This window comes from Anomalospiza imberbis, chromosome 1, assembly GCF_031753505.1.
Source record: "Anomalospiza imberbis isolate Cuckoo-Finch-1a 21T00152 chromosome 1, ASM3175350v1, whole genome shotgun sequence".
In the NCBI taxonomy this organism is placed as follows: domain Eukaryota; kingdom Metazoa; phylum Chordata; class Aves; order Passeriformes; family Viduidae; genus Anomalospiza; species Anomalospiza imberbis.
Window position 1 is genome coordinate 89,175,141 of NC_089681.1, and position 18,927 is coordinate 89,194,067.

The 18,927-nt window shown below is 40.5% G+C and overlaps 1 protein-coding gene across 2 annotated transcripts in view; it reads right to left on the bottom strand.

Moving 5' to 3' along the window:
• The window catches only part of CAP2 (cyclase associated actin cytoskeleton regulatory protein 2), a 68,729-nt gene extending 55,600 nt beyond the window's left edge, over positions 1-13,129 (bottom strand). The window contains exons 1-3 of one of the 2 annotated variants that reach the window (XM_068199565.1): positions 12,815-13,129; positions 6,913-7,022; positions 999-1,123 (exon numbers count right to left, since the gene is read on the bottom strand). In XM_068199565.1, the coding sequence (XP_068055666.1) occupies positions 999-1,122 (124 nt within the window). In that variant the 5' untranslated portion in view covers position 1,123; positions 6,913-7,022; positions 12,815-13,129. The remainder of the gene's footprint in view (positions 1-998; positions 1,124-6,912; positions 7,023-12,814) is intronic. The other variant, XM_068199564.1, reaches the window with a different exon arrangement.
• Positions 13,130-18,927: the final 5,798 nt, after the last annotated feature.

An 18,927-nucleotide genomic window follows, 5' to 3' on the forward strand; every position in this document is an offset into this window, starting at 1 on the left:
CATGTGTCGGCTGGCATAGGGGACAATACCAGCAGCTCACACACTCCACTTGTTGCTGTGTCAGCAAAAGAAGCTGCCTGCAACTTTCCATGTATCCTGCAGTTTCTGTACAGCAGCAGAGTTCATGCCCGGGATGCGCTCTTCTCTGGAGAATGCAAGAAAGGGCAAGGAATACAGAAAGCAAAAAAACATGAAGCTAATAAAGAGATGTATGTTGGGGTTCTGTATGAAAAAACAAGTTTTGAAGAAAGGAAAGAGCACTTCTATTCCATCATATTTAGAAGTACCACATATGTAAAGTTATTTAGCCTATAACTTTCAGGTACCACAAAAATTAACGCACGAAAAAATGTGATTTGATGACATGATATGACTAGACAAAGAATAGGCTTTTTTTGGTATATTCTCCACTGTAGTGCTTTGGAGAGCCACTTGAGAACAGAGAGCTCAAGAGATAACAATGAAGGCCATGGATGTATAGCAGTCTTTAGTAAGCAAATGCTTCCGAACAAACTCATGTTTGATTAAGGATGCTCAACAAATTAAGTGGGTCTGCACTGTGAAATTCAGAGAGAGCTGGCAAATCAACAGTGTTTATATTGGTGACTTCTATAGGAATATTTATGCTGTACATTTAGGGGATGTCTCATTTCTTCTGCTAAGTGGACTCAAGCAGACATTTTCACCTGAGGAGTTCTTTACAATGATCTAAGTTGTAAATATAATTGCTAAAATGGAAAGAGTAATAAAGTTTGAGACATGGACAGTATAGTTAAGAAACAGTAATATCATCAGTTTTCTAGACCATATTAGTTTAGAATTGTACATGCTACTAAGCTTGTCACATGGCACTTCTAAATAAATTTTTAAAAATATTACTTTTCTTTGATACAGAATTTGTAAGAGGTGGGATCGCATTCCCTCTTAGAAAACAAACATATACATTATTTGCAATTTTTTAATAACAGAGAGATGGTACTTCAAAATAACATACTTACTTCCATTGAGTCCATTGATGCCATCACACTCCATTCCACCAGATCTGTGTGAATCTGAAAACAATGATTCAAGTCGAGTCACCGCTTTCTCCAATCTCTCCATCAAGCCATGAGTCTCTGCCATTCTGAAAAAAATCATTATAGATAGAAACAGTGTTAGACCCCTCTCAGTAAAGTCCTCTCTTCATGCTGCAGTTCTGTTCATCTTGTGGCTTTTTCTTTTATGGTAAAACTCTCATTTTTAAAGCACTGTCTTTCTGGCACATAATCAGTTGCAGTGAAGCAGCTGACAAAGGGTAGCTTGCTTCTTTGTCAGCAGGGAATCAGATCAGTACTCGGCTCTGGGCTCTGGTTCTTCCTTCTAAGTAGCAGGTTCCAACCACTGCTAGTGTAGCTTTTAACAGCCTGCACGTGAACAGCTCATGACAAAATGCGTATATATGCTCTCAACCAGATAATGAGATGACTGGAATAGTCATAGAAGTAACTGGTAAAATCTTATGCCTACAATGATTTGAGTCAGCATTTAAAGAAACTAAAACACAGACCCAATTAATAGTCTCTGATTTTTGAAAAGGTTCCTTCTGAAATTTGCCTCTGTCTTTTATACTTTGTAGTAGGACCCAGTCACTTGAGTGAAGACTACACAAAAATCGAAGAAGGTCTTCTGTTTATTTTTCTTATATGATTCACCATCACTTTTTTTCTTACAGAAGTACCCAACATGAACCAGTGCTTCCCAAGCTTTTAAAATCAAATGCTAATTAACATTTGGATAGAAAAAAAAAATCCAGAGGCCTGCTTGTGCAGTACTGCTGCAGTACTTTTGATTTAAGATTAAATAGAAATTAGGTTACATTTTTAACAACTCACACATTGCCTTCTTTCCTCACAATGTGATTATCTGCTCTCTTACATGTGAGGCGGTGTAGGCATTGACATTTTTGAACATTGGCCAATCTCTTGGGAAAAAAGTGCTATATACCATGCAGAGTGAGAAAGAGTTATATAAGCAAAGGCAAAGCTATGTTTAAATCCCCTATCATTTAACAGAGCGAGTTTAATGTACATGTTCCCCACTTAAGGTTGTGAGTGTTTGATCCTGATAAGTGACATTCGGCAAGGGGTGTTTGTGATGATGATGGCTCTTGATTAACATGATCCCTGTGGCCAGTTCCAGCCCAGCCCTCACACTAGGCTGCATCCCCTGCCCAGCACCAGGATGTGCAAAAGCAGGAGCAACAGGGGAATGCACATCTCCAGCTGGGGCAAGTAGGGAGTCAGAGGCTCTCTAGGGCCATCATCCTGTAGTGTTCTTCCACTACAGCCACAGGATGATTCCTGTATGGCTCGGAGACGAGAACGGTTAGGCAGACATGGAACAAAAGTGTAAATGTATTAGCTCCTAAAGAACAGCCTACTAGTATTGCAGAGATATTAAAGAGTTATAGCAGATTCCAATAAACTGCACCACTATGCAACACTCACCAACCAAACCAAACATTGCTGCTTCCGTGTCTCCACAGCCAGTGCAGAATGCCTAAATATTATAATTAACAAGTAAAGTACCATGGAAAGAAATGTTTTCATTTACAAACAAGTACTACTAATTCTTGTTAATAAAATATAATAATATTTTTCTTCTAAAAATTTAAGCATGAGAGGAAATTAGCTACTAGGACTGTGGAAACACGTGCAAAGCTCTTGTGCTCTGAGTCATGCTGCCTTTCAAACAGGGTGGGACCTTCAGACTTTATAAATGTAATGAGGTTTGTGTTTGACCTAAAAGTGAAGCAGAAGATTTTACAGCATTAAACCCTTGAGAGAACTATTCTTGTGAGGAAGTTGTCTGGAATTTATGGGGTTTTCCTACTGATATTAAATACAAAATCAAACCCCCAACAGAGGATGACATAAGACAGCATGCATACGAAAAGTGTAAAAATTCAGAGGGGATCTCTTGTCTTATCACAGAATGGGTCAGGTTGGAAGGGACCTCAGAGGGGTCATCAGGTCCAACCTTCCTGCTCAAGCAGTCATCCCAGAGCACATGGCACAGGATTGCATCCAGATGGTTCCTGAATAAAACCAGTGAAGGGGATTCCACAACCCCTTTGGGCAACAAGTTCCAGTACTCGGTCACCTGCCCAATAAAGAAGTTCTTCCTCATATTTAGGTGGAATTTCTGGGCATTGGCTGCTGCCTATTGCCTCTTGGGCTGTTGCTGGGCACCACTGAGAAGAACCGGGATCTGTCCTCTTGGCACCCTCCCTTCAGATGCTGATAGACATTGATGAGGTCCCCCCTCAGTTGCCTCTTCTTGAGACTGAAAAGACCCAGCTCCCTCAGCCTTTCCTCATGAAAGAGATGCTCCAGTTGCTTGGTCAGCTTTGCATCCCTCCACTGGACCTGCTCCAGGTGCTCCATGTCTCCCTTGTGCTGAGGAGCCCAAAACTGGACATAGCGGTCCAGGTGTGACCTCACCAGGGCTGAGCAGAGGGGTGGGATCACCTCTCTTGACCCACTGGCAATGTACTTTCTTTATACTGCAAAATGCACACTATTCTGTTTGAAAAATCAATTCACTTAAAAAAAAACACACCTTAAATTTTTTGTAAGGTTACAAATATCTTGGCAGGAATGAGATGAATGTATCAGGGGAGTTTCTGAAATATTCAAACATTTATGAGAATATTAAAAATTTTCTTAAAACAAAGCACTGTTAATCCTAAAAAATATTACGAGTACATTCTGTTCACATTTTACCCTACTACATAAAAGCCTAAAATGGTGTCTATTTTAGAAGTTCTGTTTTCAACCATTCTAAAATCTGGATGGTGTAACAAAGCATACTAATACATAACACAGCATACAATCAACTAATTTCATCAGTACTTTAAAATATATTTTTAGTATAGAACCTATTTTTCTTTATGTGAAGATACAGTCTGGTTGGTTGGGGTTTTTCTCATTTGCCTTAAAATTTTCCTTGATGATGTCATCAAATGTCACAAAAATTGTGCACAAACTTCTATGGAAGACCTGTTACGTTTTGGCCTCTTCAGCCTGATTTTGCGTATGAAAGAATCCAATTGTTTGATTCCAAACTCAATCATTTGAGTCCACACACCAGGAGGTCTGAGGAGTCTCACAAATGAGCAGATTTATAATGTACTACCCAATAAATGACCTTCTGTAAGACACTAAGAACAGCTCAAATACCAGCTCAAATACCTGAAGGATCTTTTTATGCAATACTTTCCTGCTACAACATAGTCTTTTACTCACTGTATTCTTCACTGTTTTATTCTAGTCCCATTAACTGGAGAACTATAATGTTGTTCTTCCAAAAGCAGGCATCACCAGCAATCATAGAATAATATATTGCTAGAGTCTTTAAACAGAAGTAGAAACCATTTTTACCCTAATATTAGGGATGTCAGGTTTCTATTCTTTTTATATAGACTATTACACTTAATAATCATCATGTTTACACTATGTCTAGCTACCTTTTTATCTGCACATTTATATAATGTACAGCGTATTTGCATCTATTTATATACATATATGTACATGCACATCATGCACAAAAGAATACACACAGTTATGCTTGTCATGTATGAATAAAGTGCAAAAACACTTTTGTGATTACTGTCCATAACACTAAAAGAGCAATCAGTTTTACATATACTAATTTTACACCTCGCTTTATCATTAAACAACACAGTGTTATCTACCTTACAAACAACACAGGAATTAAAAGTTACTGTTCTAAACATCCACTGAACAATAGCATGAAAACTCTCTTCATCCATTCTCAATCTAAACACTGACATCTTTGCCTATATATTGGAATTTACATATTTGGCTCGTGTTATGACACACTTCAGCATCTTCTTGGCCTATATTCAGCTGTTTGTCTGATTACTTATTCTACACTGCACTCTGCATGGTCAAAGAGATACCACAAAGCCATAGCTCAAAAGGAATCAGAACACAAATGGCACAGCTTGACTCTGTGAAGGTACTATCTTCTATGATATAGCATCAGAGCTTATATTATAAATAAATAATAAGATTGGTCTACTTACAGTGTCAAATTAAATCTCTGCACATTAAAGAAAAGAGGATGTAAATATGTCTATGGCATGCTTCCACTCTCATAAAGCATGTTTTTACATCAAGACAGACTATCTCACCTGTCAAGATTTAATTAAAGATTTGATCTTGAAGTGATTATCAGGGTTAACCATGTATCTTTTCCCAGAGTTGATGCTGACCACCTATAAAGAGTTAAAAATAACAGTGCTTCAACTCTCATGTAATCCTTATCCAGCTGCTCTCCTGGTGAAGAACAACACTGTCCTTAACTGAAAATAAGGTCACCTAGGAGTCAGGAAAGGTGTTAACACACATCTACTGACAAATCATTTAAAAACTAACATTGGTAACCATCTCTTGGGCACAAAATCAAGACAGATGATCCACAGCTCTGCCCTGTTTACTGTTAGTGGTATCTTTTTTGGGAGTGCTAAAGGCATGTAGTAGTAGTACTATCTGCCATTTCTTCCACAAAGGAAGTAAAGCCAAAGCCAGGTAGAACAAAGTATGCTGAAACTCAAAGAGTGGACTTCTTCTTTTAGACAGGTCTTGGGAGATCACTGCTTTCCTCCCCACCTGTCTCAAAGCACCATTTATCTATTATCAAGGGAAAAAAAACTTGGCTGTAGACTAGAATTTCCTGATATACTGATCCCAAACAGCAAACTCTAAATCAAAACACACACGTACTATTCCTGTTACTATTGTATGTGACTTACAACAGAGGACAATATTGCTCCATCCTCAAGAAGAAACAAGTTGTAATGAATGCACAGGGAAAAGCAGTACAGTAGCATAAGGGGGAAAAAACTTATGATGACATATCAGGCATGTAAAAATGGGGTTTAGAACAAAGGAATGGTGCTACCTTGTAAAGTATTAAATGATTCTCACAAACACCAGCAAGAAACAGAGTACAAAGTTCCACAGTTTGTTTTACTTCCTAGCACTCTATTAATTTGAAAGGAAAAGAAATTACCTGTTGATTTATTTGCTTTCCTCCCCTGCCCCCACTCAGTACCAGTTCTTCCAAATTCATCTAGCATCTGAAAATTGATGCCAGGTCTTACTCGTGCACATCATCTGATATCCTACATGTCAGATTTGGATTTCCTCACTATGCCAAAAAAAGGGCAGATGCCTAAACCAGAATATAGGCAGTAATGTGGAATTTTAATTGTATTTACCATTGTTGCACTGCCTTGGAAGTACAGCACCTTGCACATGTCCTTTCTCTCTTAATCTTTTAATAAATTGCTGCTAAGATATGAAATAAAACACACAACCCCCCAGATTGTCAGCTGGTACTATCAGAGAGCCAGTCAGGAACATTTTATAGATCCGAAGCACTGTGTCCTCTGAGAATTCCTCTGTACAATTTATGTCAACAAACATCAAGGGAGGAGAAATACATTCCTGAATATCCCCTCAAATTACAAAAGCATCTTACAGCACTTCATTTCTGACAAAAACACAGACAGCCTGGTCTGAAATGGCTCTTTTTCCTATATCATCATTCAAACACCTACAAATCCAAGCTGTTTGGAGCAGGCAGTCTCTTTGCCACCTTTGGCAAGGGACCCAAATTCCTGCTGCACTCCATTCTTGTTCAGACAGTAACAACCCACTGGCTTGGGGTCACAGGAGTTGCTCATTCCCAGACAGAGCTTGGAAGCAACTCAGTACTGGCTGAGTGGTAAGGAGGAGCACTTGCAATTTTTTGGGTTGCTATCGTAAAAGATTCTGGGCCGAGAATGCAAAGGGAACAGTGGTGAGAAGAAAGTATGTGTTGGTAGACCAAAAGGAACATTACCTTGTATGGTTTGTGTTTTGTTTTCCATTAGCTGTAGGGGAGGAATGTAAACAGAGTCTTCTCAAACTGATGTCAATTTGGATTAAACCAGAAGACCTCTAAGTAAGGCCCTGTGTGAGAAGAACGATTTGAATTTCAAATCAGAGCCTTTTTTAATGTTTTGCCCCTAGATCTACTACAAGCTCATTTGAGAGCAATTCATTCTTAAGTATAGAGAATTATTCAATTTTTAAACCTAGTTAAAATAGTTAGTTTTGTATATCAAACAGTATTAGAATTTTGACCTTTTTTTTGTTAAGATGGACAGTTATACCTGAAATAGCAAAAAGACAAAAATGTCTGCATGACTTCTGCTTTTTGTGGATGGATATGCCATTTTGACTATTAAGCTGATCTGAAGCCTTGGCTGACTCTAATATAATCACCATAAAATATTTCTCTCTGTAGCTCACTCTGTGTGTTAAACCCACTGCTATGCTATGAATGAGTCTCTTATGGCGGTGCATAAGAGTGCGCTACATCAATTATCTTGTGTGTGGACTTTTCTTTGGCATAACCTCTGTGTTTTTAAAGGGCTACTTTTTATAAGCAAAAAAACATTTGCATAGAAGAAGTAAAAGCAAGTTCATGTTGAACCTCTCCCATTTAACCCAAGTGTTTTCCTTTGTCTGGCCTTATGCTGTTGGTACCACAAAGCATAATTTTCTGTTTGCACTCTGGCTCCTCCTCTGCTTCTCTCCCTCTCCTAGTAATCAGGCTGCTGTCTACAAAAACACGTTGAAAAAGAACAGAGCCCTTTTTTCATCCCATTGTTCAGAAAAATCATAAAACTTGCGTTGTAAAACAATCACTGTTTTGACAAATACCTCTGAGACTGTTGATGCATTTTAGATTTCTTATCACATCCCAGTTTAGTCCCATAATATGGGTGAGTAACTGCACACATCAAGCTGTATGTCTACAAGTCAATGTAATAATAACATGGACTGCAGTTAGGCCTCTGATAATTTAATATGAATTCTTTAAAATATGACATGTGTTCATGTATGTGCTTAGTATCTCCTTGACTATCAGTTCACTTTCTAATTATTGGGAAGTTCTGTGAAGAGCTTCTATCCCTTGCTGAATAATTAATTCTGACTGTCATGAATTTTGTGATCACAAAGAGCGAGTTCATTATTTAATGATATACTGAAGAAGTCAAGACTGCCTGACAGTTTGTATAAGCATTGATTGACTTAAAATAACCAAGGCAACCCAGTTTCTAAGTACATTCTCCTATTCCTTTTATGCTCACTTTTCATGTCACCACTGCTCATAGTCGTTTGTCTTGGTTTTATTTTCTTCTCTCCCTCCAATGAAGTGTATTGAGTTTTAGTATCTGTCCAATCATCAGAAATGCAGTGTTCTTAGCCACCTCATTTACTATATATTAATGTCAGGCTCTTCATGTAATCAAGCATGCTAAAGGCCTTACAAGCCATTTAATTACCTGTCACAAGTCCAATTACTGTATATAAGCAGACTGCCTTGCTGAACCGAGAAAATACTGTATGTAGGCATTGATTTTATTCAAGTGCTTCAGTTCAGCTCAAAATACCTGAACAGTAAGATCCTTTATGCCATGGCTCCAAACAAATTGAATTTGAACTCTCTGGAAGGGTAAATTCCACAAAGTACAAATGTTTCAGTACTTCTGGGATGTGAAAGGAAAAAAACAAAGGAGGAAGTTAAAACTAAGTGAAAGGTATTGCAAGCTCTAAAAACAGAAACTGTGAAATTACTTCTGAAGATAAGACTAGATTTATTCAGTACCAAGGTTTGTAACAGTTTTGACTGCTGTGCTGATGGCCTTTCACAAAGCTTCCACACCCTACTTCTCATGCATATCCATACTATGTTGAAGCCTGAATAGCTGGGCTTGATTTCAGCCATGTTAGCAAGTGTTCCTGTTCTTACCAGAACATCCTGCTGCAATCTGTGTCTGAAGGTCTCAGGCTCATCATGGCTGCTCCCCTCAGCCTTTATCCAGTGGCTCTTCCTCCAGCACAGCAGCAGCCAGCAGGGCTTAAGCAAACTTTTTGCCATATGAGTCCTTCCTCTGCTCTGCAGCTCAACTGGGATCTTTAGTCACAAAAACTTAAGGTCTTCATGCATCTCCCATTCTAAAACTCATCCCACTGATTTTGCAATATTGCTGGCATTGCAATTTGTGCCTTTGCTTCTGATTCAGGATGAAATGGGCCAGCTGCTACTAAAAAAGACCCTTCTATTTCCTGATATAACTTGGTACTACTTAAGAGGTCCTAAGCTTTAATGATAATCCATGCAACCTGCTCACATCCAAGATCTCAGACATTTAACGATTTATCCCTCCTCTATTTCAGTGCGAGATCTTGTGAAACTCAGAGAAATCAAACTGGACCTACCCTAGAGGCTTGTAAAAGCCAGCCTTTCTGAGGATGGCTATTGCTTTAGAGGACCCAGAGCTGCTAGGTGAATTAATCTGCTGTTTCTAGACAGTGAGAGATTACACACAGAAATGTAAATGATTCTTTGCATTCCTTCCAAAGAGCAATCAATTAAATATTTAAACGAATACAAAACATAGCCTAAAGCTTGGATCTGAGCAGATCTTCTTGGAAAAATGTGCCACTATTTAATTATGTAATTGAGCATTTCCCTGTTTCATTTTCTTATATAGCCCACAAAAGCATTAAGGCTTTAATTCCCAGCATACTACTACTGGTATTTGGAATTCTACAAGCAACCTCTTTGGCTTGCTGTTCCCCGAAAAACTGTGGGTCAGACAAAGCAATTCCCATTAGCATATACTCAGGAAAGTGGTCTCAATGGGATCTTTTAAGTAACAAAAAGTCCCTGAAACTGACAGAATATCTTAAGAACACAGGTGAAATTAAGACAGCAGTAGGCAGTATGTGTGTAGACTGTAGTGGTGTCTATGCCACAAAGTCTTGCTAAATGGTGACAGAGGTCACACAAATTTAAGAAGCCCCAAACTCCCTACTCTTGATGAAGCATCTGAATCAGCATAATCATTGCCACAGATGCAGCTGTGCTCATGCATGCTTTTGTCACTTCAGCATACAGTGCTTAGTAAAGGTGTTGCTATTCTGGTATAGTCATTAGCAGTGACATTCTGAAGAAGAGCCGAATCTTTAGAGTTTGAAGTATTTTGTATTATGTAAGCAACTGGAGTGGACTCTGTACCACATGAAAATTACAAGTTCCCATCTGTCCCCTCTACTTCAAAAGATGCACTTCAAGTTTTAGAAAAAGGAATTAAAATTATTTATGTATATCAGGGATACTTTATCAGGCAAAATCCTTTAACCAGTTCATAATAAAGCAGAAGAATAACTACAAAAATGTATGCCTTATCTATTATAGGTGTTTCTTTGGTTTTACCCCAATAAGCACAGAATGTTCTCTTTCAGGTAGTCAGATGTTCCAGTAGGCAGCCAACTGCAGCTATTGAGTTTGCTGCTGTTGCACGTGATGTTAGAACTCGTACAGAACTACTAAGAATATTCTTGAAGGTATTTGGCAGTTCATAATTTCTCTCCCTAGAGTTCAAACCAATTGCAACCTTATTGCCACTGACCACTGACAGGCCACAGATTAAAGCCTAGATTATGTGATTTTGTTCAGGTGATGTTGCAAATCAACATCGAGGCTGAGTTGAATACAAGTTGCTTGGTTTCCAGCCCTCCCTACTCACTCTATTTTTCCAGTACTTGCTAATTCAGATTACCATGAATTTTTGGACCTGAGTGAATTTTAATGACTTTTTTTTTTTTTTAGCTTAGGGTGCCCAATGTATTTTGCATGGTTAATAAAAATTATGCAGTGGGATCAGAATATCTAATGATGGGAGGGAATTTAATATATGTAATCTTAGTACCCTTGCTCCTTATGGTATACTAAGAACTTTTCTCCATTGAAGTGAGAGCCACAGCTGACAAAGAATAATGAAAACATGTCAGAGGTTGGTTCTACTGTAGTAGTAAATAATGCACATCCTCTTCATTTTTATTTAATTGAGAAAACATATTTTATTCATTAAGTTCGGAGTTGTGTCTGTCCATTTTCCACATCTCAGCAGCATTCAAGGGGAAAGACACAAAGGAATCATAGGAGTATTCAGAACACTTGCATTTTTCTTAAGCCCAAGACCAAAAAGACCATATTGTTGTATGTGCCTGGCTTTGTTACAGAAGGTAGATTGCCTTTGTTCTTGTGCAACCTTGCTCAAAATAGAGCCAGTGTTATGAAATCCTGGTACCGAAAATGCATAAAAACAGAAAAAAGTTGACTGCATCAACTGCATAAGTAATTATCATCTGCATAAGTAATTAAAAGGAAATGCTAGGATAAAAGTTGCACAAAAATTAAGAGTATCTGACTCACAGTAATGTCTTAAAAGACCAGATTTGAGAGTACTGTATTGAGCTCCAACTCATTCCATCTACCACTTTACTATTCTAAATAATTTTTTCAAGTTAATTTCTGAAGTAGGATGAAGTTTGCTGATTACAATTTCATAAAACAATGAAACATGGTAGTCCATAAACCACTGCCACTTTTGCCTGGCTTAGAAACAAATTTATAAAATCTGCAGGTTTATCCCACTCAGATCCCCTGCTAAACAGATCCCTTCCAACTATTTCCTAATGGACTGGCCTCTGTGAAGGGGGTATTTTCCATCACTCAGAAACAAACACATTTAGGCACTTAGGTAAGGTATATAAAGAAAGCTTTCCTCTCCAGATGGTCTTTGTTTTTTAAGACTGCCCCTACACATTACAAAATCTGAATTCTACTTAATAACAATCCTCACTGTTGACGCTGTAATGCCAAGATACTAATGTACAGCAATCCTCAAAGCAAAGGACAGACTGCACATTTTCAGGTGAGGTCACAACAAGTTCTTCTCGGCTTTGTGCTGGCTACGTCTCTGGGGGAGCACTCCTGATGTCAAGTTACTGCAAAATGCAGGACCTCGGCTTCACGGGTCTTCATTTCTGCCTTCCTCTTGCTCCCTCTGAAAGCCACCTTGTATTTGAAGTATCCTTTATATGTTTTTATGCAAAAGTATGTGTTATGCCTTTAGGTCGCTCACCCACAGATGCTATTTAACCCTTTCTTCTGCGCTAAACCTGTAGGCTTTTTTGCCACCTCCACCACAAGCACACCTCCGGCTCCAAGGGCGGGGGGATCCAAGGGCTTGGCGCCCCAACACCCACCAGCACTACAGCCGCCTGCCTCAGAATTAGATCATCTTACGCTGATTAAGACAGTTCAAGACCGGCACCCCTTGACAGCCAGGTCTGCACAAACAAGCCGAGGGCATTTTTAATAACCCGTCGGCTGCCGGGACCCGGGACGGGGGCTGGGGCACAGCCGAAAGCACCCCCGGAGTCGCTCCCGGCGCTGACGGGGGGCTTGGCGGAGGAGATCCGGCTTCGACCTCAAAGAGGAGCCTCCCGTGCCGCGGCATTTCGCTCCGGTCTCTCCCCTCTCAGCCCAGATCACTCCCTTCCCACTTAACACCCGGGGGAAGGGAGGGAGGCAGGGAGGGGGAGGTTTTCCGTGCGCAGCCCAGCGCAGGTAACAGGAGGGAAGTCGCGGGGCAGCGCGGGTCCCTGACCCAGATACCTCCAGCGCACTGCCCGCCCAAGGAATAACTCTGCCGCCCCCGGCCGAGCCCGGAGTCGTCCCCACATCACTTTCCCTCATCCCCAAGATGTCGGCTGCGGCTGCTCCTGCCGCAGCCACCGGCGGGAGCGCACCCGCGGCCCCGGCCGCGCTGCCCGGGACCAGGGGGGTCGGGCCGCTCCCGGCATCCCGCCCCTCCTGCCGCCGCCTGCTCTTGAGTTACCTGTTTCGACGACCCGCGTAGCCTTTTTTCCCCCCTCCTCTCTGCAATGAAAATCCGCGGTCGGTCACTCGCTCCCCCCCTCCCTCGCCTCGCCGCTGCTCTCCTTCCTCCTCCTCCTCTTCCTCCTCCTTCTCCTCCTCCTCCTCAGCGGGAGCCGGTGTCAGTCAGTCACATCAGCTGCCCGGGCAGGCAGGGAGCGCAATGCCCAGCAGCTTCCGGGAGTGCCAAATAAAGACAAGTCCAGAAAGGGAGAGAGACGGTGGCAGAGATGGAGAAAGAAAGCAAAAAGTGGGTGGAGTGTGAAAATGGAGAGAGAGGGAGAGGGAGAGGTGTCTCACGGCAGCGACTGGGAATCTGCGGGGAAATGGCAGCGGTGGAGCATCACGGAGGAGCAGGGGCGACTGCAGGCAACCCAGGGTGGAGGGCACCCATGGCCGCTGATATCTGGTGGCCCTGCTTTTGCCCGTCAGGCACAGCTTGAGAGGGTTGGAAGTGAGCACCCCACAAGACACCTTGTGGTCTGGTCCACAGTGGGAAAGAAGAGTAAGGCCTGTATGGAAAGCATCAGACGCCTCACCTCACATGGCAGGGAAGGTCGAGGGCAGCCTCATGTACACCTGGATACTTCAGTGCCTGCTCTGGGCTGGACTAAACTGTGTCAGCCTGACCACAGCTGTAGCTGGGCCCATGGCGGGGCTGCTGCCGTCATTCACTGTGGCCATGAAATCAGGACTTCAGTGTGCAAACCCTGGTGCTTAGGCCTCATTTGTTGGGCTCTTCAGGCTTCGCACCAGTCTGTACCCCGTGCCAAATGGAAGCGTGAGTGTTCTGCAGTTGTGTGGTGCTTGTCACCACGTGGTCCCAAGGGACATTCACCTGAAATCTGCTTCACGTGCTCGTGGCAAATGAGTTGGCTTTCTGCGCAGAAATCGTGGGAGAAGACCACAGCCTCTAGAGAAACAGTCTGCTCTTGAATGGAAAAAAAAAAATCATTAGATGGCTGTAATAAAAAGAAACACGTATATTTTTTGAAGTCAATATATTTTTCAAGTCAACTATGTGGTCATGCAAAAAACGGTGGCACATTTTTCTGTCATATATACAGCTTATTTTAGAAGAATTTATGTTTCATTTCTGATGGTCTGACAACAGTACTATAAAACATAGAACATAGGGATTTGTTTTAATTGTGCAGCAGTTAAATGTGGGCTGAGGAAAGTCATATCTTAACAAGAATGCCATGGTTAATAGCAGCTCACAAACCTCACATGCCTAAAGTCGGTGTTAATCAAAAGCAAGCAGACTGCAAGGATCTGTCCGGGATCCAAACTCAGTAATGCAGACAATGTAATTGGCATTGGAAATTGCAAAAAAATCACTGGCACAGTTTCCCCGTATGAAGTGAAACGAACTAGTTCTCCTTGGCATATACAAGCAGCCAGATGAAATCAACAGAACAGCACATGTTTTACACCAGAGGGTCTTGCCAAACCTTCCAAAAGGGTAAAGGTAGTATGGAATTGAAAACCTGATTAAAAAAATGCACAGAACACAGCAACTACTCAAGAGAAATTAGATACAAGCCCAGAAGATAACCTTCTGGAAGGAAAACCCAGAAGGATTAAAAAACAGTGATACTACTACACTTAGAGTAAAGCTCCAGGTCTGTATTTCTTACAACTCAGAGGAAAAAAAAAATTCAAGACTTGTGTAGTGTCAGCATGATAAGTTGAAAGTTTAGGATAATAAATGCAATAGAGTTTCTGTAGAATGTCAATTTAATTTGAGAAAATGTATTGTAGTTAAGTGATGAAAACTTTTATAAGCTCTTATTGTAAGAGCTCAGTTGAGCACTTCACATCATCCTTTTACATAATAGGCACACAGAAAAGGAGAAACTATGAGGCATTTCTCTTCTATGGAAAGTTTTATGAGGCTACCAAATGACCATATGCCCTACATGTCTAAAACATGTCTGTAATCCATCTTCGCTCCTGTCTTCTAGTGCTTTCTTTACAAAACAGTCAAGTTATTTCTTCTTATCTCTAGGAGAGTTGTGGCAAACCTAAAAGGCTTAGTCTGAAATAAAAGGAGCATCAAAAAGTAATAAATTTAGTAAGAAGAGAAAAAAAAGGAGATTCAGTAACTGTAAAGTGACCTCATAAAAGGCAGGAAACCCAATGGCAAGCAAAAATATAAGATGTAGTGCCCAAAAATGCTAGAGAAGAAAGCCATGTGTTTTCTGTAATAAATAAAGATAATATGAAAGGGCAGTTCTACTAAAGAACTTCAGAATTTTCAATTCAGGCTGAACAACATCCCCCTAAAGAGAAGAAAATGAGAGATGTGCAAATTTTGGATTTTTCAAAATATTGTATGTGCAGAAAAATTGTCTGGATGAAATGCCTTTGTTCTCTCCCATCAGGAAAAAGGCTTTGACAGCATTAAAGAATAAGTTTTGAAAGTGGTATTGGAATTGGCATCAAGTGAAACACTGAGCAAGGAATGACTGGAACATCAGGCCTTGGGGCTGGCCATTTTGCCTTCAATCTAACAATACATTCAGATATACAGAAAATACATTGATGCCTGTAATTGAAACATTAACAGTTAAAGATTTTTATCTATGTACTTTTTTAGTGAGGACAGGGTCACCAACTTCCAGATCAAAACATTCCAAAGAAGACTTAAAATTCTAACTTAGGCCATAGTCCTTTTGAAATTTTGAGGCGCTTGTCTTAAGCAAGAGGTGTAGTAATAGCCCTCTTGCAGGAAGCTATCCTGCAAGATAAATATAGATGCTCCAGTTAAAATATAGATGCTCATGGAGTGTAGTAGATTGGATTTAATACAACTTCATGATTCTTTTTCATTTTACTTACTAACTTTGCTGCTGCGGACAATCTGTGCCAAGGCTGACATGTTTTATTCCCTTTTATAGAAGAGTGTATTTCCAAAGTTGTGCAGGGATCCCAAAGTACACATCAGAAGCCGTAGAGATAGTCTATCAAAATCTCTGTAGAATGACAGCATTGTAACCTACTTAGAAGAAAATACTCTGGTGCATCTTTTATTTGCATACATGCTTTTTCCACAGAAGAAGACTTAAAAATGTTGATTGTTACTTACCTAGTCTGTGTTGAAAATGGACTTTCAATGTATATGATTATAAAATTTCTCTATTGGTGAAAGTTGCACCTAAATGATTCATAGACAACTTTGGAGAAAAGCACAAATATTGTTGCTTCTTGCCTTAATTTCATGCAGTCTATCTTTGCTGGGGCAATGCAGAAAATATGGATTAAAATTGCAGATGCACTTACTTTTGTGAAAAGAAATTGGAATATCATGTGAAAATCTTGGTAGTGTGATTTGCTATGTGTGCTTAAATAATATTGGAGTGCATTTAGGACATGTCAAGATGGCTTTTGCTTGCCAAATCTGCTGTTTAGTTTACAAAATTTGAAAAACAGCATATAGCTAATTAACAAAATGTATCCCTGAAGAGCCCTTTATCTTGTGGTTATCTTGTACAGACAAGTCTCAAAACACACAAGAAAAAATAAAGACAAGATTCTGCCAAAGAAGTGGACGACTTTTCCTCTTTCAAACTGGGGTGAAATCTGTCATCATTCAAACTGTTCACCTGTAAAATATGCAGGCAGATTCAAATTACATTTCATTTTATAGCTGTCACTCTACTGCTTTTTTATCTCTTCTCTGTATTCTTTTTTATGCAGTAAGCTCTGGGGGTGTGGGCTCTCATAATTGTACATTAATTAGTTGCATGCTTCTTTTTAGACATGGCAACATAAAAAGTTAAGTAATAAGCACGCGCTTATCATTAAGTGTGTGAGTAATGGCATCCCCGTGTAGCAGAGCACTTAAGCATTCCATTGTATTTTAGCAGCTTGTCACATAGGGATGGAATTACTCACTTGTTTATAATTCAGTATACGTTTAAGGGCTTTGCTGATTCCAAGGGGAAACGGTTCTGATCTCAAAAACACTAGTCTTTGTGACTACTTTGTGTGGTTTAATTCAGTTCTGTAGAGGTTTTGGGAAAGTTCCTCAGTGGATATGGTAGGCTTGGGCCTCAGCTCTGCTAAGTATTTACATTGCCCTGTCTATTGATGATCAGGGGGTACAGGCTCGTGTTGTGTTTTTGCTAAACAACCTATTTTATACACTGCTGCATTTTGATATGGGTTTCAAGTGAAGTTTTGTGGTTTTCATTTAATTACAGGCAGAAATTTGCAAGGAACTTCAAATTTGCTCAGTCAAACTTTGATGAGCAAATCTTCTAAGTATGTGAGTGTAGTGTTATTGTGCCCCCTTGAACTCTGTTGCTGTGTATCAAACCTATGAATGCAGTAGTCTAAAGGAAAAACAAAGTCTTACTCATTGATCAGTGTTAGTTTTCCCATTTTAGAATATTAGCATTTCTGTTTAAGCTTCCTGGTTCTGTTTTCACCTTCCTTTCAATCTGATATGCAGAAGATTCTTTAAGAGAGACTGGCAGTATTCTCTAGTGCCCCAACAAAATTAAACAAAGCAAGCTACTGCTTCCAGCTTAGTAGTTGAATGCACAGTTCTGCTTTGGTAGAGTTTCAGGACAACTTTACCATGATGCTAGCTCACTGTTCCAGACCCAGATGTGAGCTATGAAGCATCTTTGTAGGATAATTGCAGCTAGTTAAATGTCCATGCCCTCAGCCTAGTCTTTGCCAGTGCTTGTAAATCCATCTGCAACAGAGGAAAATGCAAGTGTACCCAAACACTGCTGGAAGTCAAAACCAAATAAAGTGTTTAATGGTCATCTTCAAGCCACACCTTCTTTGACTCATGTGTCCCACCATCTCTGAAGCTCCAGTCACTTTCAGAATGTGCAAATGGGTCAGGCATGGAAGTCTGGTGTTTTAATTTGTGTATTCTTGCAGCTGCATTTTTTTCTTAGGAGGTGACATTTTTTTCCTTGTTGTCTGCTGCTGTGTTTCTTTCATCACTGTGTGTATGATGGCATCACTGTCGTGATCAGAGCTTGTCAAGACTTGCTGTGTCTACATCATCAGTAAAATGCATCAGTCTTCTTCATGTTCTACTGGTTGTTAAAATCCCTCATTTAGTGATCAGTCAAAGTCAGTTTTGCTTGTTGCTGGGGAGGTTCTGACATGACATCCTTTTCTTTCCCAGTAAATCCAGGTTGTAGTTTGTAGGAACGTTGTTGTGTTGTCAGGCCTCACCCCCTGGTTGGGGTGGCCCAGAAAGGTGGAGGTCATCTGGCTAATTGGCTTCTCGCCACTGCCCTCCCAGGGAGGCCAGTTGTAGGAACTCACCCCTGGTTGGGGTAAGCTGGAAAGGTGGAAAAGTCTCTTCTCCAACCCGTGTCTCCAAAGAAAGACTTAGTAGTCTTCAGTTGTCGGGTCTCAAGGTAGTTTATTGTATGTTATCTAAAATATTTTCTCCCTGAGCTGCTGCGGTCCGTTCAGCAGTCAGACAAGGGCACACTCCAACGCCCAGGGGGCTGGTGCCCTCTTTTATATCATACATTACGTGTTAGATGTTTATAGTTTTTCCCCAATGCCCATCACTATATTGAACAGTGACTTTCTACTCTAAACCAATCAGTGAGTGCCAACATCACCAAGAACATGGAGGTTAGGAAGAAGAAGGAAAGAGGACAGGGCACACCCAAGTCCCTCCATCTTAGAACTACTGACCCCCCATGTACAAAACTCAGACCCCTCTGTACAAGGCCTAAAACCCCCCCTGTACAACTCTCAAAACCTCTTCCTTTCACTTTGTGACTACTTCTACTGCAATATCTAAACTTTTGTGATTTCTTGTTCTTCCTGCAAGGTTGGTAAATTGTTCCATGGATCAGGTTCAAAGCCACAGGGGTCTGTGGCTGCATTCCAGGGTCTCAAATGCTTCTGACCTGGGCCCGGAAGATCCAAGAGTGTCCAGGGGACATTCTGGGTTCCGACAGTAGTTCATTTTATTTTTCTATCTGCTAGAGGTAGAAAGCTTAGATTCAGGTCTAAACTTTTTCCTGGGAAAATTTAAAAATGATTACCCAAGATCAATATTCTTGTTGCATAGGAAAGCCCTGA